The sequence below is a fragment of the Poecilia reticulata genome, chromosome 2 (assembly GCF_904066995.2).
Source record: "Poecilia reticulata chromosome 2, P_reticulata-male-v2, whole genome shotgun sequence".
NCBI classification, from domain to species: Eukaryota; Metazoa; Chordata; class Actinopteri; order Cyprinodontiformes; family Poeciliidae; genus Poecilia; species Poecilia reticulata.
In genome coordinates, this window is record NC_088831.1 from 3679682 (window position 1) to 3702890 (window position 23209).

At 43.6% G+C, this 23209-nt stretch overlaps 1 protein-coding gene across 4 annotated transcripts in view; it reads left to right on the top strand.

Moving 5' to 3' along the window:
- Positions 1 to 23209, top strand: part of LOC103473550 (nck-associated protein 5-like) — a 137539-nt gene that overhangs the window by 50112 nt on the left and 64218 nt on the right. Inside the window, exon 1 of one of the 4 annotated variants that reach the window (XM_008423886.3) lies at positions 12131 to 12545. The exons of the other annotated variants lie outside the window; for them this stretch is intronic. Coding sequence (XP_008422108.2) covers positions 12517 to 12545 — 29 coding nt within the window. The 5' untranslated portion in view covers positions 12131 to 12516. Of the gene's footprint in view, positions 1 to 12130; positions 12546 to 23209 lie in introns of those variants that run through there. 4 annotated transcript variants of the gene reach the window in all.

Below are 23209 nucleotides of genomic sequence, written 5' to 3' on the forward strand. Positions count from 1 at the left end.
ATGCTCAGATCTTACAGTTTTGCCCCAGAAAGCATACAAATCTCACTTGGAACTCTTATGTTTTACATTTTGATTTATTTCTCTTCTTATTTGAGTCTGTTTAGGCACATTCAACACTTATGCTTAAGTTTTTTGATTTGGTCACAGACAGTCCCACACTTGAGCTACTTTTGGAGAAAAACACAGTTTGAATTAGATTTAATTCAACAGACTAGTTTTTACCAGTGATTCGGTGTATATTAGGGGAGTGGAACAGTTCATAAACAAGACTTTAAAGTTAAAAAGTCACTAATTGATTCCTGGTCAGTGGAGAGTCCTATAGAGGTTCAGGGTTTCCCCCAGTGTATTAGAAGCCTGGCGGGCCACCAGGTTTTACTTGCGCCCCCACCAGGCTAAACATTGTTTGTTTATTTATTATATCCAAGTATAAAACAACTGAAGTGCAAATAATTTACTTTTATTTTAATTGTCTTTTGATAATGTTTGCCTTGGGTTTAGGGCAAAACATTATCAAAAAAAATCTATAAAGTCTTTTTTTAAGACTTTGTAGTTGGTGTTTAGGTATTGTTTATAAAGTTTTCCAATAACGCATAATTGACCAGTGATATTTTCAAATTTTCTGTCCACTTTGAGCATTTTTTTAACTCAATAACTCAATAGGCTGCTGAATGCCCTAGAGCCCCTGCCACCAGGCTTGACAGGTTTTCTGGAGGAAACCCTGAGGTAAATAGAGGTAGAAATCTTCATCTAGTTGGCCTTGGTCTTGTGGAAGTTGGCCTCGTGTTCCTGTTGATCTAAGCTAACACTTAAGCCAGAATGACTTTAGGTGTACAATCATCCATGCTGTGCTCCTAACCTTCATGACTCTGTGTCTGATACCTATGGTAGCCTTCACAAAGGCTGAAGAGATTGTGGAAAGATTGCTGGAAAGACAAATAATGTCTGGAGTTATTTTCTCTAATGGAAGAGGGTTTCCTCCAGGTAAAGTCTAACTCAGGCCAAGGAGTTGAGTGGTGTTCTGAAAACATTCTTCTTCAGTCTAAAGTTTTATATAATTTTCTCCGTGCCTACTTGTTGCAGACTCCAGGGGTCCAACATGATGGTGCTGTTTGACATAGCATGACTAAACTGGTTTGCCTAAAGGGAAGCGCTATCTACAAAGCTGCTTTTGTCTTTCAGAGTGCGGTGGCAGACACCTCTGTAAGGAGATTCTGCGCTCCTGAGATGCAATCATATCGGAGGTAGTAAACAAACCCACTGATGTCGCTTTGAAAGCCACGAGTCTTTGATGCACAGCTTTTAGAAAAAACAGAACATACCAACCACGATGGGTTTGTTCCCGTTTCTTCTCCGGCGCTGTTTGATTCAGACGGAGTGACGCTGATGAATGACTTCACAAAGGCCTTTGTTCAGCAAAAACACAACGTCGTGTGAAAAAGAAAGCCTCTTCCCTCATTAGGCAGCACTTTGCTCTACGCTGTCCATGTCTCTCTCCACCCCTAGGAATATGGGCCCCATCAATCCGTCAAGGGCTGAAAGAGAAGCCCTCGCATTCCTCCAGTTCCCCGCATCCTTCTGCCACGACCTTTTGACCTGGGGCATTCATGTCACTCATTGTGCTGTATTATTGGCCACTTTCACACTTAGTAGACAACACCCATTAGGTGATTATGACTTTACACAACTTCAGATCTGGGAGAAATCTACATTTTCATGAGAAATCATGGAGCAAATTCATTTTTATAGTACTCTGGTTTAAGCAACTTTAAATCGAGACTGTAGATTTCTTGGAGAAACTAGTCTTTTATTCACCAAATTTTATTCAGCAAAACATTTCAAGAAAAAATGTCTGAGTTGGTTTCTTTTTCTGGGGCTTTTTTCACAACTTCACATCTAAAAACTCAAGATTTTCTGGAGATATTTTAGAATTGTTTCCATTTTCTGCTATGTTTGCCTTGATCGATTTCTAGGAGAATTGTACATTTTCCTTTAGTTTAAGGCAGATTGTTCAAAGAAATTTCTGAGTTTTTCGTGGTACTTCAGTTTAAGCAACTTTATACCTAAATAAAATGCATATTTCCAGGAGTTATTGCAGATTAGTTATCTTTTCTGTAACTTAGGTTGATGCAACCATAGATGCTTAGTAAGATAGATAACTAGGAGAAATTGCAAACTTTTCCATGCAGTGTTCTAGTATTGCTCATTTTCTGGAACCTTTGTCCACTTAACTTTAAAACTTTTAAATAATTGGTTCCATTTTTATGGTACTTTACCTTGACATCTACAGGAAGTCTGGATTTCCAGGGGAAGTTGCAGTGTTGCTTCTTTTATTTGGTTTGCATAACTTTAGTTCTAGATTTCCAGGAGAGAATTCAGAGTTGGTTCCTTTCCTGATGCTAATTGTTGATCAACTTTAGGACTAGAAACAGTCATGGAGTTGGTTTAATTTCTGGTTTTAGCAAAGAAATTCCAGATTTCCAGGGAAATGGACAGTTTGTAGGTGTTATCCCTGTTAGCGTCCCTTCCTTTAGTTCTGACTGAGCATGGAGAACATCTGCGCCGTCTCTTCTGCCGTGAAGCCTGTTCAGACCGATTCTCTGCATTGCTGCTTGATGGAGAACAAAACCCCAGTGGGACCCATCTGGGCCTCTCCCGCCCCTCCATTCACGTCCTCGTCAGATGCACAAAAGCTCCACGGTGACGTGTCAACGTCAGACGGAGAAGATCCAAATTTGGCAACATCAGACAAAACATCCAAGGAAGATTGCGCCGGGGATTGTGGGTATTCATCATGCGTTTGCTCTAGTTAACTGCAAAACGATGACATTTGTCTTTGCTGTCTTGAGTTTCTGACGGACGCATTGTGATTGTTGGAGACTCGTGCTGAGTGACAGACGCATATGGAAGCCCCAGCATGGTTGAAAAGCATGACGGGCCGGGATGACCTCTTTCTGGCAGGCTGCTGCGTCAAGCCACCGTGACTGTGTAATCTTCAGTGGATTAAAACAATGCAGATTGGATATTTTCCTCCGCTGGTGTGTCCCCGCTCTGAGAAGGCTCCTGGTTCTGACCTGGTTTTTAGTGGGTCAGCGGCTCCGGCGCTGCCGGGTCGGGCTCTCACCTGCCCGGTTCTCAGATGGCATTCACCTTTGACCTCCTCCACACCTAGCAGAGCAGAACGGATACTTGGCGGACTGGGGCCTCAGCTGGAAATGCAGCCAGCTGCAGCCCAAACACAAAGAGAATGCATCTGCTGATCAATAATCTATCTATCATGTTCAGAGGTGCTTCCAACAGGGATTATAGGTGAAACTAGACACATTTGGTGTCAAACAGATCAATATTTCAGCTCATTCATCCTGTTCTGGTCAGAACCAGAGCTGGTTCCACTTCTGACCCAAATTCTCACAGAACCTTTAATCTCTTAATCCAGGAGTTTTCAGGCCATAATCGTTTTAATCAACACTAATTACCTCGATCCAGTCTCTACTCGTCTTACTGCGCCACACAAACACATAGAAACTCACATCAGCTTTTGAGTTATGAGTTATCAGTTATCAGCCTGTCAAAGGAGAGCAATTTGAAAATAAAACATGAATTTCACATTTTCTTAGAGGTGGCCTATTACAAATTATAATAGGGCTGTCAAAACAGGTTTGTTACATTTTTTTTCCACAAAATCATTCTTAGATCATGAGATTTCAGTCTGCTGAGTTCTGCCTCTGTTGAGCTGTTTAATGGCCTTCTGCCCAGTTAAATCCAAATAAGCTGCTTCTGGCCACGCCCCCAACTCAGTGTTAACACTTGTTTGTGAAAAAAGCTGCAAAGAGAATCACAATTATACAAGTATTCATATTTGAAAAGCAGAAGTGGAGCCTCCTGCACAGCCAACCAGAATGCAGCATGGCAAGTTGACAACAAAACTTGCGTCTTTTCCAGCAGCGCATACGAAACCAGTTGAACAACCGTGTTGTTAGGTGACAGGCTGTGTTTGCTGATTTGTGATGTTACATTCTTGAAATTTTTAAAAATGTATTTTCCAAACACCCACAAAAACATGAACTTATTGCCAGAGATGTTGCCTGATTTTGTCTTTTTGATTGCTAATTAATGCTTGGGCATTAATTAGCATATGGAGGCAGCAGAAATCCAAATGTAGGGACATTCAAAATGTACATTTGCTTAATAGATCTCCTTTTATGAATAAAAGTCAGAAAATTAAGCTAGAATTTGAGTAAAACATGTCTATGTGGGAGCATATAGTATGACTAGTGTTTCAGGGGGGCAGTTTAAGTCAGATGAAAGGTTCATAAGTCGACTCCGTGGCCGGTTCTGATAAAGACCGGGTTCCCCACCAGGACTTGTGCATTGCCGTGGCAACCGCCGGGCGCTTACTGCTTTAGCTAGATGAGTTGTCTGATCTGGTTTGGTCCCACTGGGCTGTGAGGAGCAGCCCTGCTCCCAGAGCGTCGCTGTGGCCTGGGAAGTGTGTGTAACCCGTCTGCTGGAGGTCGCTTTACGGCCCAGCCCGGATATCTGCCAGGAACAGTCACAGGAAGTCGTTTCCGCTGCTGGAGGAACCTCTCTGGGTTTTTCCTAATGAAAAGCTTGATTAAAGCTTGTGGGTGCTAAATTTGAAGCAGTGTTCGCCTCCTCTAATTAACGCCAGCTACCGTTTAGCTGCGGCTGCAGCTAGCCTGGGGTCTGCTCGCCCTCCAGCCCACTCCTCGGCGGTAAATGCTGCCAGCCGAGGATTCATGGGCGGCGTCTGGGCGCCGTCAGAGTGCCGCTTCGCTTTTAACGGCGCTCTGGAGAGGCAGAGGTTAATCGAACAGCTTAATGAAGCCTTTTACTGATGATCCTTCAATGTCGTCCTCAGAGGCAGGGCTGGCATTCCCATGCATGCCGCTACCTCTCCCCAACACACAAACACACCACTCCATTTGGTTTATTAAAGATTTGTTAAATATTCATTTAAAAACAAGAAAAAAGATAAAATCATTCAGACTGATAACTGCTTGCTCAGTTGTCTTTTATACCGGGCTTCATAACACTGATGTTAAAATCAACTCAATTTCCCTACATTTGTAGCAAACTAACTCAAAAACCATTCTTAAACATATAACTGATCAAAATAAGGTTAATTTGGCAACATGGGTTTAGAAATTATGACTCTACAGATTGTTATTTTAATATAATATGTCCAAAGCTGACAACCATGTTGATTTTTCCTTCAATAAAAGTGAATAAACATCCAGTGTGTGTGGATGTTTCTGCTGACATTGAGCTTTACAGTCCTTTACGTCCTTGTTACTTAAGTATACAAACAGCCTCAAAATCACGTCTAACTGCATATTTTAACAGTTCAAACACCAATTATATCTTAATATTCAATAACACACTGTGGAAAAAGGCTTAGTAAAAGCTAACATATGCAGTTGTCCTTATCTCCATATGGGGTTCAGCCAATCAGCACTAAGAAAAATGAATGCAGCTCCTGGATTGGCTGCTTAGAGAACACCAGCCAATAGCGCGTCAGGTAGGTATCCCAGCTTCTCAGGTTGTATTTCCAGTCTTGGTATTTTCTACAACAAAATCCTTGAAGTATAAAAGTTCATTGGTGCATTAGCTTCATTTATATTTTTTTCCAGTTAATCATGGCAACTGAGCCAATAGTACTTTCTATGGCCCAGAAAACCAACTGGTTTTATGGAATCTGATTCATAATTAAATGAGAAAATGTTTCAGTCTGTTTCCCCAAGTGTTATTTTTCTTACTAATGTACGAACTTGTGGGTTAGTTTAGAGGAAATTACAACAAGTGCCTAGAGTAAAGCCAGGTCTGTTGAACTGCAGTCATGTAAAGATGTGTGTGCTCCGTTGTTTCCCAGACAGAAAAAAACCTTTGTGATTAGTGGTTTCGCAGCTTCTATACGTTGGGTTCGAAACAACTTGCGACATGTTTTTGTCGGATTTAGGACTCAATAGAGCATTGTCTGCATTCCTGGAAGAAATTAGCCGTGTTCAAGAGCTGTTTCTTTTTTCTTTTTTTTTTCCACTGGGCTTTTGTTTAATCCCTGCTGTAATTACAGTTGTTGGGTTTCCTTAAAGTGAGTTATCAGCTGCTTGTTTGATGTCTTGTGGGAAGAATTTGCACTTTAATGACACTAATGGAGAATGGCAAAGTTTTAATCTGATTTCAGACAGTGTGTCTGGCTGAATGCAGGTTTGCCTCAACACTCTATTAACCTGAGATCCTCTGATTTGGGTGCTCGTGTATGAGGCCTATTGAAGCTGAAGCAGCTGTTTGGACCGATGGGTGTTCTGTAAAAACATCCTCAGTGTGTGATAAGCAGGATCCAGCGCGTGTGCTGTTCTTGTTGATAGTTTTGGCTGGTGGGAGTCACAGTGGCTGCATCCTCGCTATTCAGGCTCAGGGCCACCCCAGGGCCCCCCAGGCTCTCATTGGAAACAGGAAGAGGCTGAAAATGTGTGAAATCAACAACAAAATGGTTGGGAAAAGGTGAAGAATGAAAACAGGTTTTACTGACTCTTCTTTTGGTAGAATAACTCTAGTTTCTGAAAGTTTGTGACTCTTGTTTAATAATTGTTCTGTTGACTTTATTATTTTACACTTTGAGTCCTTTAACATACCAGATTATAGGGAGGTTAGAGAGGTTCTCTAAGGCAGAGTTTCCCAACTCTAGTCCTCATGTCACATTGCCCAGCAATGTTACATGTTTCTCTGCTTCAGTCATACACAATTCAAATTGATAGCTTTTTAACAGGCTTTTATTGAACTGCAATTATCTGAATCATGTGTCTCAAACCAATGAAACATCTAAAATATGCAGGGCATGTTTGCGATTAAGGACCGGGGTTAGAAAACACTACTCTAAAGGGGATGAAATGTCCACAAGGAAGGTAAGAATTGACACAAAATTAAGCTGAAATTGGACATAGCTGCAAAGGTTTGGGTACAAAAAAGCCTGAACTACAAAAGTACAACCTGGTGAAGAGGTTTGTGGTATTCCCTGAAAGGTTGACTTTGTCACATCTGATGCTCTTGGTGTTAAATAAAGGAGGGGCTATGGACCAATAATTGCATATTATTTGTTTGCGTAGAAATCCAACACAAATCTTTTGAACTTTAAAAGATTCCTTTGTTTAAGTCGTATAAAGTTCAGGTGTCTAACATACTGCCCCTTTCAGGCCTCTTCATAGTCCAATCCAGACTGTGGTTCCTCTCACTCTCTGTTACATATAACTACAGCAGGAATTAGGAATCCTCAAGATATCCAAGTTAAATTAGAGATTAGCTGTATCCGTGTTAATCCATCTCCTCCCAGCCATTAATGACTCAAGGCATTTCCTGAGATCCAGGCAGAGGAAGACAGAGTCTCGCTGGACCTCCGTCATCCTCTGCCTCATCCCGGCCCCCCATCACCCTGCTTAATGAAACATGACCGGAGCGCATTATCGCCTTCCTCGTACCACACACTTCAACTTGCCACAAAGAAGTTACCACACACACAAATTCAGCCGCTCATGAACACGCATGCGGCGATCTCTGGAGGGGCTCCGCCAGATATCTTAGAATTTGCATCAGTCTGGATGTTTAGCGTTTTTCCTTCTGTTGGGTAAACAAACATGCTGCCTCTCCAAAGTCTGGCATTTCCTCGGCTTGTCTTGATGTAGACATAACTCCCATCCCTTCTCCCCCTAAACTCCTCTCTGCCTGACAGCTCCATATCTCCTGAATGGATTGAAACCACAGGTTACCTCTTCCTTTATCACAAATTGTTGTCAGAATCATCTTTGGGGTGCCAAACAAAGGACTCTGCTCTCCTCCTGAGTGATGAATATCTGAGTGAGAACACACACCTTGACAGAGATATCAAACCGGGGGATGGGAGAATCACTCATCTGTGATCAAGCTACAGGAGATTAATGCCATTGAGGAAAATACGTCTCAGTCAGCAGGATGTTGGGTGAAAGTTTTAAACTTTTCTTGGTAACACTTTATTTGAAGGGGGGTGAATAAGACTGACATGACACCGTCATAAACATGACATAACACCTGTCATGAACATGAATAAGCCTTCATGAATATTTATGACTGTTGTCATAAAGCGTCATTTGGTAAATTACGACACTTTTAATACAAAGTTAACATTATTCAAAATGTCTGACAACTTGACATAAACCAAGAAATCATTACTGTTATAAATTTGTTATAATAGTATTACTGATTGCACTTTAAAAATTAGATAACTTTATGTTATTAAAGGTAAAGTTTAAACAGTAATAATTTCTTGGTTAATGTCAAATTGTCATAACAAAGACATTTTGAATAATGTCAACTTTGTATTAAAAGTGTCGTAATTTACCGAATGACGCTTTATGACAACAGTCATAAATATTCATGAAGGCTTATTCATGTTCGACATGTGTTATGTCATGCTTATGAAAGTGTCATGACAGTCTTATTCACCCCCCTTCAAATAAAGTGTTACCCTTTTCTTCACTTCAACCAAACGCAGAATACAGAAGATAACAAGGTTGTGTGCCTGCTTAGCAACATATGAACATTTTATTGACAACTCAAGTCTTAGGCATAGTTTTGGAAATCAACAATATCGACATATGGTACAACCATACCCAATTGTCCATTCAGGGTCATGGTACCTATCTCCAGAGATCATCGGACGAAAGATGGGGTACACTCTGGATAGGTTGCTAGTCCATCGTAGAGACACACTCTCAACTAAGGACAATGTAGAGACCAACTAAGCTAGCAGTCATGGGAGAACATGCCAGCTCCATGCAGAAAGACCGCTTTCACTGGTTCGAAGGTGCTGATACTTGCTCGTTCACAGTCACACACCCCCATGACCAGCGTCCCATTACCTCAGACCACCCTCCGCAACATTACAAGTTCATATCAGTCCTCCAGTCACTGTCCCAGCACCGTCCTGCCTCTTTCCCTGTACCTCGTCCATGTGGAATGCTGGCCTCAGTCTGCGTGTGTGGGTGTGTGTGACAGTGGTGGAGCCAGGCTGGCTGTGTGGGCGGCCATGTGTTTCCAAACAGTGGAATCTGTCACCGACACCCCTGGCAGAGCAATAAGCGGAGCCTTAATGAGCTCAGCAGATCACTCGGCGCACACATCAGAGACGCTGCAGGATCGGCGTGGACTCGTATTGTTACGCTGCTTTACTGTTGACTAAACAAAACCACAACCAGCACACCAATGCAGCCACTCCATGCCGAGGCTTTAGTAGCGCTTATATGCACGAAGCCGCTCATTACTTTAGCATTTCCAGTGTAAACCCACACACTCACTCCTAATCCCAACCCTGATCCATGGAAGTGTCTTTGTCGCTCTGCAGACCAGAGCCATTGCTCAACAAATCTCTGCTCATTTTTGATCAAATTAGAGTGGAAGACCCCCTTCAATATTTCTTCATTATGATGCATTTATATATGTTAGTGCTGACTCAGTCCTCCATTTGTCTTTCTTACTCCGATGGGACAATGGTGTCTAATTGGTGACCACCTGCTCTGAAAATCACATCATGCTTGCTCTATATTCAGATTTCCCTTCACCAAACCAGCTGGGCATATGATTTACACAATTACATGGCATCTTTGGTCACGTCCGCAATAATCAGGCATCATGAATCTTTGGGTTTTATGATGATGAATGGCTTAATCTGAAAGCAAACGCGACAGAACTTTTTGATCATTCGTCGGTCGTTAAAGCTGGTGTACCTTTCCACCGTGGAGGGTTCCCTACTCCTCCCGCTCCTTCTCTCATGGTTGGTGTCATTGTTCATTGAAGACATTAGTGACAGTGAATGTGGGGCTCTAAGTCAGCCCCATCCTTTCATTCTCCCCTTTTAGCCGAGCGCTCCTGTCACCCAGACCCTTTTAATTCCCTTTCACCCGTCCGGTGGCCGGCCCCCTCTCTCACTGGTCCTATTGGGGAGCAGACAATGGAAGCCACCCCCCTCTATCCTCTTCCCTGACTCACTTGCCTCTTCATCCCCCTCTCCTCCTGTCCCTGGGCTCTTGTAGGCGTCCTGCGTGGTAGAAACTGCTGGCTCCAGGCTGCAGTTTGTCACAGTCGTTCAGCTGAGACTGATTGTGATTGTGGCAGATGGGCTGGAGCTACTCAACCCAGGCAGACCCAAGCACTTCTGTCTGTCCTTTCTGGCCTTCGCTCCCTTGATCTCGACCTCTTCCTCGGTTGTCCCTATCTGTTCCCTCGTCACTGCCTTCTTTTTGTGTGGTGGTGCTCAGCCCAAAGCTCGGTGTTTGCTTCAGACAAGGTGCCTGTCAGATCATTTAACAGCCTGAAACCGCCTCACCTACCTGACACTGGAATTAGTAAAGCTGGAGCTTTGCGTTGTTTGGAACTGTTCGTCTTCTTTGGCCCCTCAAGGCCGCCTCATAACTGGTCATAAAACTGGAGATTGATTTGAAACTTGATATTTCCAAGAGCTGTCCTAAAATCATTATTATCTATTTCTTGGCCTGATTTTGTGCTTTTTCTACCAAAATGTTCCCACGATGTGGTGATAGTTTTATTTGTTATCCCTAGAATTTTAAGGAAATAAAAAAAGATCGCTGTCCAACTTTGCCCAAATATACAAATTTTTTTCTGAACATACCCAGTAAATTTTCTTAAACTACACTAAAACTGTCACATTGTAAGATAGTGCTAAGCCGAGACCAAACTCAGATCTAGAGTTGCATCTGACACTCGTATGTCTGCATTTGACCCAGTTAGCAATCACTGGACGTTTCAACCCAAAGTTCAATGCGATATGGTTCCATCAGAAAAGAAAATACTGGACGTCTTCCACATGTACTGTTGTACACATGCATACGTTCAAATCAGCAGTGTCTCTTTGCTGTTCTTTTTCTCTTCCACCTTTAAGCTAATATACTTAAAGCCCCAAACCTGTTCAGCCTGAACACTTCGAGGATAAACAAAGGCTTGTGAACTGTATGTTTTGTGTCTTGTCTACACTCAACCTGAGGCCATGAGGCTGGGTGGAGTAGTCAGTACTGTAAAAGACATTTAAAGCCTCATCTGCAGCTCTGACATCAACAGATCAGTAAAAAACTGAAAACTGTAAAGAATTTTCTGGCACTTTAACCTTCAAATGCCTTTTCACATGATGGCAACACCAGCCATGGCTCCATCAACATTTTCTCTGCAAAAAAACAAACAAAACAAAACAAAATGCATTGCATTCCAATGTGCAAACCCTCCTATCTACTGGTGGGTCTGTGCCTTACCAAAGGCACCAAGCGCTCGGAAATTTCTACATCTAAACCTCCAGCTTAGAGCGGAGGACTCTGAGATATTTAGTCCACGCTGTTAAGCAGCCTCTGCTTTCTGTTTATCACAGTCATGTGTACTGCCAACATCTGACGATGATGCATTTCCTTTTTTTTTTTCTTTTTTTCTGACAACATTGAACAGGACTTCATAAACCACATCTATCTCTGGGTGGGTTAGCATTAGGGGATCGTCATAGGCTACTTGCCAAAGTGCAAAGATCTATTAGTTTCTAGCATTATTCTCAAGATAGTTCAGTCTATGCAATCAATTTGGTCGTGGCATACTCGTCCAGGATGGAAACTGGCTTCCTCCAGTAAAACTCACAAAGGAAGGAAACCTGATGAACAAAAGACGAAGTGAAACCGTCTGAGTTGAAACCAAAAAAACCTGATGTACCAAAGTAAAACAGGAATCAAGCAGACTAGAAAGCAGAACAAGGGCATGATCCGAACAACCTGAGAACAGGAACTCAACAGATCCGGAGGAACAACCTTCCAGCATCTTTATTTACACAGGCTTACAGACACATAAAGGCATATAAAGGTTGGAATCATTAGTAAACGAGGCCAATGTTGAGGCTGAGACTCTTGAGTTGAACATTACAAGCTGGCTGCTGTTCGTCTCTTCATGTCCCCTATTTGGAGTTTAAGCCCCCCCACCCCCTTCACACTGCTGTCACCCCTAAAAAACTCCTCCCTCTGTGTTCAACCCCCACCCCGACCTGGCTTCTCCTCCCCTGAGGACAGAGCCACCTTCGGAGGGGCAGTGGAGCGGTAGCCCTCTCCCTGAACACATGTCAGACGTCCTGTAAGCCCGGAGAGGAGGGACGCAGTCTCCGCAGTCCGAGGCAGACGCAGAATGAGAGCGGAGCAGGAGATGGACTGAGGAGAAAAATATTCAGAGAGGAAAGATAGAGGCAGCAGGCTGGATGGGCGGGTGGAGGGACGGCGCTTGGCGTTGAAGGGGGAGTGTGTTAGCAGCAGAGAGGAGAGTCGAGGAAAGTCGTTCTCCACCGGCAGACTGTGGGAGACGGGGAGGGCAGAGGACATCAGAGGAGAGACGCTGCATTGTGGATGTAAACTTTATCATCTGCGGATCGGTGGGGAGCAGCTGCAGAGCAGGAGCAGAGCGTGCTGCTGGATTACCATGCGTGTCCTCTGAATGCACCAGGATGCTGCCTCTCCAGCAGGGTAAGGAGCCCACTGTCATCAGCACACATGGCATGACTGAACTGCGTTACGGGAAACGCAACAGCTAGAGTTTACTGCCATGTAGGTCGATGCTGCACAGTCAGAGGAGCACATGAGTCTCATTCTGCATATTTCACTCAGAATGATCGCTGTTATCCATTTGTGGGGGGGGGGGGCTGGTCTTGTTGCGACAGTGTGGGGTCGGGTTAAACTCCTTCGCTTCTGATTGATAGCAGAAGGAAGCAGCTCTCTTTAAGAAAGACAATCAGTCATTGCAGCTGATTTTAATCTGCAGGAATGCACAATGCACGTTTCCCTTCCTTCTGCTCCTTTTGTTTCCCTTCCACTCTCTATGAGGCAGATTAAGTTTTTCAATCCGGCCCACTAATCCCACAGTGAAATGACAGCATCTGAACAGGGTGTGTGTACTGGTAAATGGCTGGGACTGTGCATGATGATGGTCCCTCTGTAATGGTCATCTCATGAACTTTTTTCCTGAATTAATGTAGCGTGACGTGAAGTCTTCCCTCAGACTCAGCGGGATGGGATGCTCGTAGCCAAACACACCAAGGATAGCAGAGTAGGATCCTGGACTCCGTCTTGATATTTTTGGCTGACTGTGTTATCTCTAAAAACAGAACTGTGAGGGAGTGTAGAAATAAGGGCATGGGAGAGTATGGGAGGTATCTAGACTCCCAGGCTGGTGTTGACAACACGCCAGACACAAATGCCATTCTGTGGTGTTTTTTTTTTAGATGGCGTTAGGTTGTTTTTGTAGCTTGGAACTGGTGCTTCTCTTCACAAGAGGAGCCATGTGTGGGATGCCCTTCACCTGTCAGCCATGAACGTTCTCCCTGTTAACTTCTAGAAAGAAAAATTTTGTTTTTATCTGTCAAACAACCAAAATAAAATTAAAACGAAAACAAATTTGGCATCAAATAGTAGTGATTAGTGATTAGCAGTCATTGCTAATCAAACCTAACATTTTTTTTATAAAGTTTGTAGTATATGTCGTAGCCATCTCTAATAGTTAACAAATATTGCTAATAGATCCCAATATCTCCTCAAACTTTGAGCATTTTGATATCAACTTACATTAATAAAAGGTTGAAACGTCTTTCCCAGTCTGTTGGCTGATCCTTTAATGATTAAAACACAATAACAGATTAAACGGATGCTAACATCGTGCTAAAGTACCATCCTCGGTCATGATCCAGGAGAACACGGTGAGCTGCTCTCCATTTATGTCAACATTTACACTCTAAGCACATTGAAAGCAACACAAGCTTCAGAGACGTGACAACAATTGAAGTTCCTCCAAATCAGCTTCATTTTTCTCAAGTTTAGAGGATAACATGCACATAAAGCTGCTATCAAATTGCTGACATGAATAATTTTGTCATAGCAGCTTAACAGGACATATTGTAAATAGTTGCAATCACCTAGTGCTAATTGTAGCCATCTGATTTTGCCAGAAGTAACACTTAGTTATTAAAGTAGCTTCAGTTATTAAAAATTGTAATTTACCAACTGTAAATAGTAAACAACAAGTTGGAGCTTTATTGTATCATTGCTAGTTGTGCCAGCCATGAAAGAACGACCACAATTATATCAAATATTTATATTATTTTGTTATGTTTCATATTTTCTCTAGATTCTGGCCTCAGGTTTCAACTAATCTGCAGTCTATTAGGCATATTTAATGCAAATTATCATTCAAACTCAATAATTCATTCCCTATATAAAGCCACTTCACTCTCTAGTACTCTAGGCAGCCTGGGCTTGAGTTTGGCATTGGTGGACCAGTTAAAGCCTTTATTTGGAGCAGAGCAGCAGGCCGTCGATATCACCCTGCCACCAGGGCAGATGTGTTGGAAGGATGGGCAGTTTGAGCCGGCCGCTCTCTGAAACCTACCTGGGGATTACTGGATAAGAGGATTGCCAAGTGGAGGGATTTGATTTTATAGAATTAAAACTGTAATTCTCTCCATCCCGACTACGCAGACGTGTAGCTGTTTGTCCACAGAAGCATTTCCCACCGCTGTGCTGATGTCATATGAAAACTGCAGCGTGTGTGTAACAGTAATGGCTCCCAAAATTTGGGTCAAGACCTTATTTGAAGTTGTACACCACCAGTAGAGGAAAATCTCCGTGAACCGATTATGTACCCCCAAGAACTGTTACACAAAGTGTAAAAAGTGGTCATAAAATAAAATAAAAAAAAGTGAATTATTTATATGGGTAGCCATTTATAACCTTGATATTTTATGGTTCAGCAAGATCACACCACTTTCCTTGTAAAGATATAGATGTGAAAAGTTTCAGACTGGGCCTGGAGCCGCCCACTGGCAGCACTCAGGAGGTGATTGTCATCAGCCTTGAAAAGAACCCAGATTAAGGCAATCCCAACCCATCATGCATTCAATTGTATTTACTTCCACCCCTCTAACTCCTGTCCATCACATCGCCTCTCACTCCTTCACATCCGACTTTCCCAACTTTCCTCCCTCCTCCCTCTGGCCCTCTCCCAGTATGTGGCGCTCCATATTTGGTGGCCCTCAGCCGGCGTATTGGGTCCAGGTCAAACAGAATTATTAAGGAATGTTCCCTCGTTCAATGACTGGCCCAGTCGGCCCCGGCATGGGAGCATTTCCCGTCCATTGACAGCCAGAGGACTCCAGCTCTGACTGAGAAGGGGAGGACACTCCTTCCAGACAACTTTCCCATATAATTCCTACTGTCTCTGCTGTGTTCACTGGCGCTGGGGAGCCGTAAGCTAGTTTAATGATGTGTACGTGTGAAGCAAATCTCAGGATCTCACCAGCCCAACCGAGCCTTGTTGAGACACTGCTTGTGTGACTGCAGGCCATCCAGCTCAATTAAGGGTGCTTTGAATGCATTCCTCCCTCTCCCCTGCTCGACATTTATCTCTCCCAGACTAACTGCTTGTGGGATCTCTGAAGGCAGCCCAGTTCTGCTGAGCTCTCTCTTTCTGCAAATGCAGCGTCTGAAGACAAAGGCTTGATTAAAAAAAAAAGCACAAAAAAAAAGCCAGACTACATTTTTATTATCACGCAAACAGACAGAAGAAATGATCATCCGGATGAAACGTCGTGCTTCGTGTCTCTGTGAACGGTCACAAGTCGGGAAAAGCAGAAAGAAAGTAAAAGACACTACCTTATGACTGCTCTCTTTGTCTCCCGTTAGCTGAATTTAGTGTAAAATCACTCAGCAAAGATGTAAAGTTTAATGGTGCAACACAGTTTATAACCAATAAAAGGCTTTTATTTGCTAGCAATCAATGGCTTATTGCATGCACTGACTGTTTAGCTGGGAGACAAAGCATTGCCCAGGAACCCTGGCTGAATGTTGAGTCACGCCGTCATTAGAGCGTTCTTGTGGTTTCCAAACTACCCCAGTGTTTGAATAAGGTGCTTTTCTGCATTTAAATGACATGCTTTCCTGTCAGAATCAAACTAAAATACAGTTTGTTTCACAATAGAGCACACTCTGAGCATCTCTGCTTGCAGATTTCCAACTTATATTTTTCTTGTTCTAAGAGCTTTTGTTGATGTGTCCCATGGTGTTCCAACTCTTGGAAAAAAAAATATATAATCCCCAAACTGGATTTGTTTTTTAGGTCATATACTCGCATGCCAGCAGTTTACAAGATAATATGCTGCTGCCCTTGTTTTAGTACACACAGGCTTCCCGTTGACACACTTTCACTCTAGCATGCAAGTTTTTTAGCATTCCCTCTTGTTTTGGATTACCTCTCCTGCCGCTGTGAGACTGTCAGCGGAGCGAGCCGTTTATGAGCTTGGAAAAGGAGTCGGCATTGCGTTCTAGCTTCGTGCAGGGCCAAGAATGTCAACAAACCTCACCTCTCCGCTATCTCCGCCGTAAATCATCGGATAATAGTTGGAGAAGCCCGTAGGGCTGCATCCAGAGGCTGGAGGTGTTGGCGCAGCTGGAGAGGAAATGGACAGTGGGGCTTCTGGAGAAGCTCAACTTCTGTGCTGTAAAACTCTTTTCCAAACACCTCTCATGTTGTCTATAAGGTCTTCTGGTGACAGAGTGAATTACAGCGAGAGTACTGACTTTTAACTGCTGGATTACCAGCATGCCGGAGTGGCCAGGACTCTACGGCAACTGAAATAACACGGCAGAGAGGATTCCTTGTACTTTATCTCTCCATCAACACCGAGTTGCCTGCAGGAATGTTGACATCTTTTATCAAAGGGAAAGCAGAAGCCCTTTTATGGTACATCTAAATCAAGTGATGCTACTGAAACTGACCTTTGTGAACCAGCCAGACAAACATCCAGAGATGGCTAACAATAAACGCTAAAGACCTTTGGGCCAACTGCTTCTGTTTACTGTACCTTTGTCTGTATTGTGTGTGAAGCGGTCATTTGTCCACCTCTGCAAATGGTTACGCTTTTGGCTTTTGTGAAATATTGTAGCTCCTGCACATCCTGCATTAGTCAGCAGATCCTTCCAGCTCTCTGTTACGGCAGTGAATGTGTCCCTGTGCCCCGGTCACCTCATTGCTACAGAAACTGTGGAGTCAGATCTAGAAGTGTCTGGTTTAGCATTTTCTTTAATGATTTTGACTCTTTGTTTTGTTTGAGGTAGAGGATGTTGGGATGTGTCTCACTGGTAAAGACTTGCTGGTATTTGAATGTTGGACATTGTGGAAGTGCTTGTGGTAGTGGCTGTTATTGGTCAGTTTGGGTCATTTCTAGACATCCAAGAACTTTATGAAGTGAAGCAATAAAGATGTTGAACAGTAGAACACCTACTTACTGGGCAATCCATCAAAGTCGGCACACTATCTCTTTGGTGTGTCCAACCTAAATCAGCAATAAATGAAGCAATTTGGGGGACATTTTTAAGCACTTGTGTGCATGAGTCTTAGCTTTTGTAAATGCCTGCTGCTAGGGGCAACTGGCAAAAAGTATTTGACAGATATTATAATCAATTCACTCTGTGTTGTACCATACCAGAATGACACGGTACGATGCTATGGTGCTTTTTGGGAGGTCATTGATGACATTTTCTTTTATAGGCATCACAAATCAGATTAAACCATATGACAAATGCATAATTTGACTTACTGTTGATTGAGCCAAGAGGTTTGAACACCTTAAATGAAGTGCACGTGAAAATAAGAAGGGATTTTTACAACCTTATATTGAGGTGTTTATCAGTCACTGCTGATAAACACCAGTTTATCTCTGTTTTTTGGTGCTGATAAACACCAGTTTATCAGCAGTCACTGACAAACTGGCATTTCTGCATTTCTGATCAGAAATGCAGAAATGCAAGGAGACAAATCATCAAAGTGTTTGTCTGTTTGTGAGAAACCAAAACCATCCTTCGTTTTTACAGAATCAACTCTGGTCTGCCGCTCGAACCTCTTTGAAGTGGTTGAACACTGATTAGGCGTTGGCTCCGAGACATCACTGGCTCCACTCCCCACAAGAAATGCACATTAATAAATGTTTCCCACAGGTCATTATGGCACCATTAACCTAATTCACTTCTTATGACCTGTGTGCTGGTGCTCATTTCGAAAACAGTTCAATAATGAAATAAGCGCTAGGTCTGAATCAGAGATATTGTTGACTAATTAGGTTTCAAGTGCTGCCCATCAGATCAGACATTAAACTTAAGAAGGGGATTACTTTGAAAAGTCAGCTTATGTAAGAGCATCTAAAACCCTTTTACTCAGATGGAAGTACTCATCTTCTTTCTCTAGGTCTCTTCTACAGAAAGTACAACACCGTGAAAGGTGCTGAAGTGAGACATTCCCACCAGCTCGCCCTTAGCGTGGCATCTTGGCTCCTCTTCAAACATTCCTGCCTTCAGACACGACTTGGCGTCACATCTCGTGAGGAGCTTCTCCTTGAGGCGTGCAGCTGCCTTTCTGTACAAATCTGTAGTGACGGGAGCTCCTACCTCAACACAAGTTGTCATGTTTGTTTTTACTTTTATTGCCCCTCTTGAAAATGCAGGTAAGCATCTAAATCACAAGGTAATGGTTATCCAACAAGATCGTCACTTAAGCTCAATTATGTGTCATTGTGGGACACAAGCGGATGACTTAGACAAACAAAACCTGTAGGAATGTGAGTGCGTGGCTTTGAGGGCTGAGGCTGGTGGCTTCCTCCTTCTACTTTCATATCTGTGCAGCTTTAACGCTCACCGTGATCTCTCTTTAATGTCTCGGACATGAAAGATTTACAGTTGTGTGCCTGCAAGTATTCGCAGGTCTTTTGCCACCGTGTTTGCACATGTGCGTTCATCCATGTGCCCCTGCGAGATCTGCTGGTAGGCGAACTGTCTGAGACAGATCGGCTGGAGGAGGGCGTGGCGGCACGGGGTGTAGAGGCCATGTTTAAAGCACATCTGCTCCTCCTGGACAGGAATGCATCTGAGGCATGGAGACAATCGAGGTCAGGTCCCGTTCGGAGAAAGAGAAAACACTCAGACAGAAAGGCAAGGGGTAATCCTCGCTCGGCGCAAGCATTCCTCTGAGTCTCTGAGGGTTCCTCATGAGGGATTTCTGCTGCTTCAGATATTTGTGCTGAATTAGTGTTTGACCTACTAAACGGGGCACTTTCGTCTCGCAACCATCAATCTTTTAGAATCTGCGACCAAATCTTGTGTACAGACAACAGCCAAGGTGCCCAGGCATACTCACAAGGAACCCTGACATTATCAAACTCCAGGCACTCAGCATCTTGTTGACTTTGGAGGAAAACGTCTCTGATTGTGATGATGTCAACTTGCACTACCGCATTCTGCAGCAAGTCCAAACATACCTCCTGGTATCAAGTTGTGTTAAGTCGGCCCTTGTTGCTGCTGTTCACAAGGCATGCAAGCATCCGAATCAAAGCAGGATCTGGCCCAGAAACTGCTTGTTCTTTTAAGCATGCGTTAACAACATGACAGTAATTATAAGTGTTTATTTTCACGAAGTAAAGCATTATTTTGGCACATGGCGTCCGGAGAAGACAGAGTTTCTTTGTTTGCTCACAGCAGAACCTCATCACATTTCAGCTCGTCAATAATTGATGCTCTGCCGCGGTGAGGCAAGGCTCTCTCCGCCTGGTCCTGGCTCAGTCTGTGTGTGTGGATGGGTGGGTTGGTGGGTGGGTGTGGGCTGGAGGTGCTGACATGTGGCTTCTGTCTTGCCGCTGGCCGTGCACTGCAGACGGAGCCCGCTGTAGGAGGCAGGAGGTCAGGAACCAGCTGTGTGCTCGGGTCAGGCCGCTGCTCGGCACCTTCTATGGTTCTCTTCGTGATTAATTGGAGCTGCCTGATGCACTGGGCCTGACTGAATGGTCACAGATGTGTGAAGGCCCAACCTTTATATGCGTAAAGCAGATGAAAGTCTTCACACTGAGGGCTAAAGCTGTTCTTTGCATCCTGAGTGTTTTAACTCTGCTTTCCTGTCAGGCTAGGTTGGATGTCCTAACACATCAAATGCCTCGCTGGACCCTTTGTCCCACGCTGTGTTCTGGGTTGAGGGTTTGGATCTGAGCACAGTGGTTACATAACACTGCAGGAGGATTAGGGACGGGGATGGCTTGTCCAAGCCTAAATCGTAACCTCCGATCTGCCTGGCCTCTGACCGTGGGGATGGCGTGCGCATCCGGGCCTCTGCAGACACTCTCTGCAGGGGCCTGAGCAACTCCTGCAGGGTTAGAGGCAAACTGTGGAGTTTCATCTGTTAACAGAGCAGAATGGAGCTTATAATTAGATGGTGTTGAGCAGAATCAGAAAAGGCATCAGATCCAGCACTTTTCTCCTCTCTCATTATGTGCTTAGCAGCAAATAATGTTTGGATTAAAGCCCCCCTAAACATCTGCCTCCCACAATGCAGTTCCAGAAGAACATGGGTCCAACGTGTCGGCTCAGGTTGGCAAATGCCTCCCACCATGACTGATCGTCCCCCCCTAACCCTGACAGGTCGTGTCTTTGCATGTAGCGAAGGCAAACAGCATCAGGATCAGAGTCTGGAGAAGAGGCAGGTAGAGGTGCTGCGAATGCTGCAAGGTCAGAGTCCTGTTGGCTAGGGTCATGGTTTGATTCAGGAAGTGAAGGTTGTCGTTGAACAGTGGACATTGTCTTCACAAGGTGACCAGGATGCGTTTTAACTGGTGGAGTCTTGGATGACTTACTGGTTGCTTCATGGTGCTGGGTTCACTTTCTGTTGGGATGAAAACACAGAGAATCACAACATCCATATCATCTGAACCGCTCATACCAGGAAACATCCATCCATCCATCCATCCATCCATCCATCCATCCATCCATCCATCCATCCATCCATCCATCCATCCATCCATCCATCCATCCATCCATCCATCTATCCCTGTCCATCCATCCATTTATTGAACCAAATAACCATCTGTCCTACCATCCATGTATTCGTTAATCCATCCATCCTTCCTTCTGTCTTGTCTCCCTCCCCTGCTAGTTGGGTAAACTTCAATATAAGGGTGTAAACTCTGGTGTCCAGAACATCTGACCCCGACGTTCACGTTTCCCTGGTCCTAAAACAAGCTGGTGTCCAGTTTGGCTCCAGAACACATCCTTCCTTCTGGTTTACTTGCCCTGTTTCTCATGTCACAATAGAAGCTTTTTCCACATCTGGCAGCATCAGGTGATTCCTCCCTGATGTCAGGTGACTGGAAACTGTTGGAGGTCTGCATCTGTCTGCTGGTTGAAAACATGATCACATAACTCACTGTGGGTTCAAGTAAAGCTCACGTTTCCCAGGCGTTCAACTTTAAGATAAACAGTATAATGTACATGTTTTTAGTTTAACCCTTTGAATCAAAAGCTACACCAAAACAAATAAGACCAAAGTTGTAGTAAAGCAAAATTATCCCTTATAATGACTCATTTAGTTATTTCATCCATATGTTCCAACCATTTTTGGTGACATTCAAACAAGTATGTAGTGTTTACAATGTCTCGGACCAACCCCTAACAATAACATACCAAAGTTCAGCCTTCGACGATGGAGATGACTCAAGATAAACCCCTCCACGTAACAGCCCTCTCTTGCTCCGTCTGGCTATTTTTGGGGCTGGTTTACACAGCTGGTAGAAATTCACAAAGTGAGTAATTGACCAAAATGGGGGATTGAAGTTTACATGACATATTCAAAGTAGATTTGTAGACAACAGAGGATTATTTGCCAGAATATCGCTCCCCTCTGGCGAGCTGGATGTCACCAGTTAAGCATTTTCCACCAGGGTTCTGTTTTGACTACTGCTGGTGCCAATTACTATAATTATGTTTAACGCAGAATGTCAAACTGCTCTATATTTGTCGGATGATTTTCTCGGCGGTGTAGCTGGCTCTTGCTCTGCTGCTTCTGAAACATGCCTGCTCATAAGTGGGCTGAAATTTAACCCCTTAGAGGGCCGACGCTCAGCCATAACACAGACTGGAGGAATGCCAGGCGGTCCGGCTCGAACAAAGCACTATCTGCTGTGAGAACTTCCAGATATGCCGTGTTTTTCTTCTCCTTTTTAAGGCGGTGTAATGATGCGTGGGGTATGGGACAACTGTGGAACTGGAGCATGAGCGGATGAGTCAATCAGGTGTGTTCACGTTTAGAAATGGTTTTAAGTAAGCAACACTTTCACACACCCAATTAGCTCTACTTCTCCCCTTCCCCGTCCACTGCCACTACTTGTTTTTACACAATCCGTTGGGCTTCGCAGTCAGATTTACCTCCAATCCGGAAGTACTGGGAATCTGCTGCACGTTTTTCCTGTCCAGACAGTCGACTCATCCATCAACCAAACGTCTGGGGTGGGTGGGTGGGGGGGGGGGTTCCCGACAGGTAGGCTTCTCCTAAACAATAATGTCTTGTTGTTAAAGGAGGCCAAGACGTTAGTCATGAGCTATTTGGGGCTGGGGTGTTGGTGATGGTTTCTGGGTGACTGGTCTGGTAAAAAAAAATGTGAAAAATGTGCAGGTGAGTGTGATTACTTGTGTCTGTCTGCTGGATGGACTGTTCGTTTGGTACAGTGAGTTCAGTATGTGTGGATTTTTCTGAGGAATGTGACTCTTAATTATTAAAGTAAACCTCTGTACTGGCTGCTTTTTTCCTGCAGCATATCTAAAATATTCCTAAGGAAATGCAGCTTGGGAAGCTGAAACACATACATCCTACTTGACAAGCTATTTAAAAAGCAGCCAATCTAGGAAGGCCATTTCTTTTCCTTGGTGCTGATTGGTTGAACCCCCAAAGGCAGAGAAATGGAAACATTATGCTTCAGTGACGGGGCTAAAATTGTTTCCACCATGCATATTAAAGTATATAATGGTATATTTGGTCTTTGAAACAGTTAAAATTAGCAAAACCTCCAAAATCTCTTATAACTATTTGCAGTTTGCGTCCTCCGTATTACCAAGAACATGAATGCTACTTGAGTCTACATTTACAAAAACTGTTTTAAATCAACATGTTTAATGTTTTCTAAGAGTCGTGCCAAATTTATCCTTTCCGGATGAGTTTTAATCCCATTTTCAGTTGACTTTATGCTTGGGCTTCAAAACTACATGCATTTCCATGGTCACTTATAGTCAGAGAGCTGGTTTCTTTATTTATCTCAGAAATATATATATTGAAG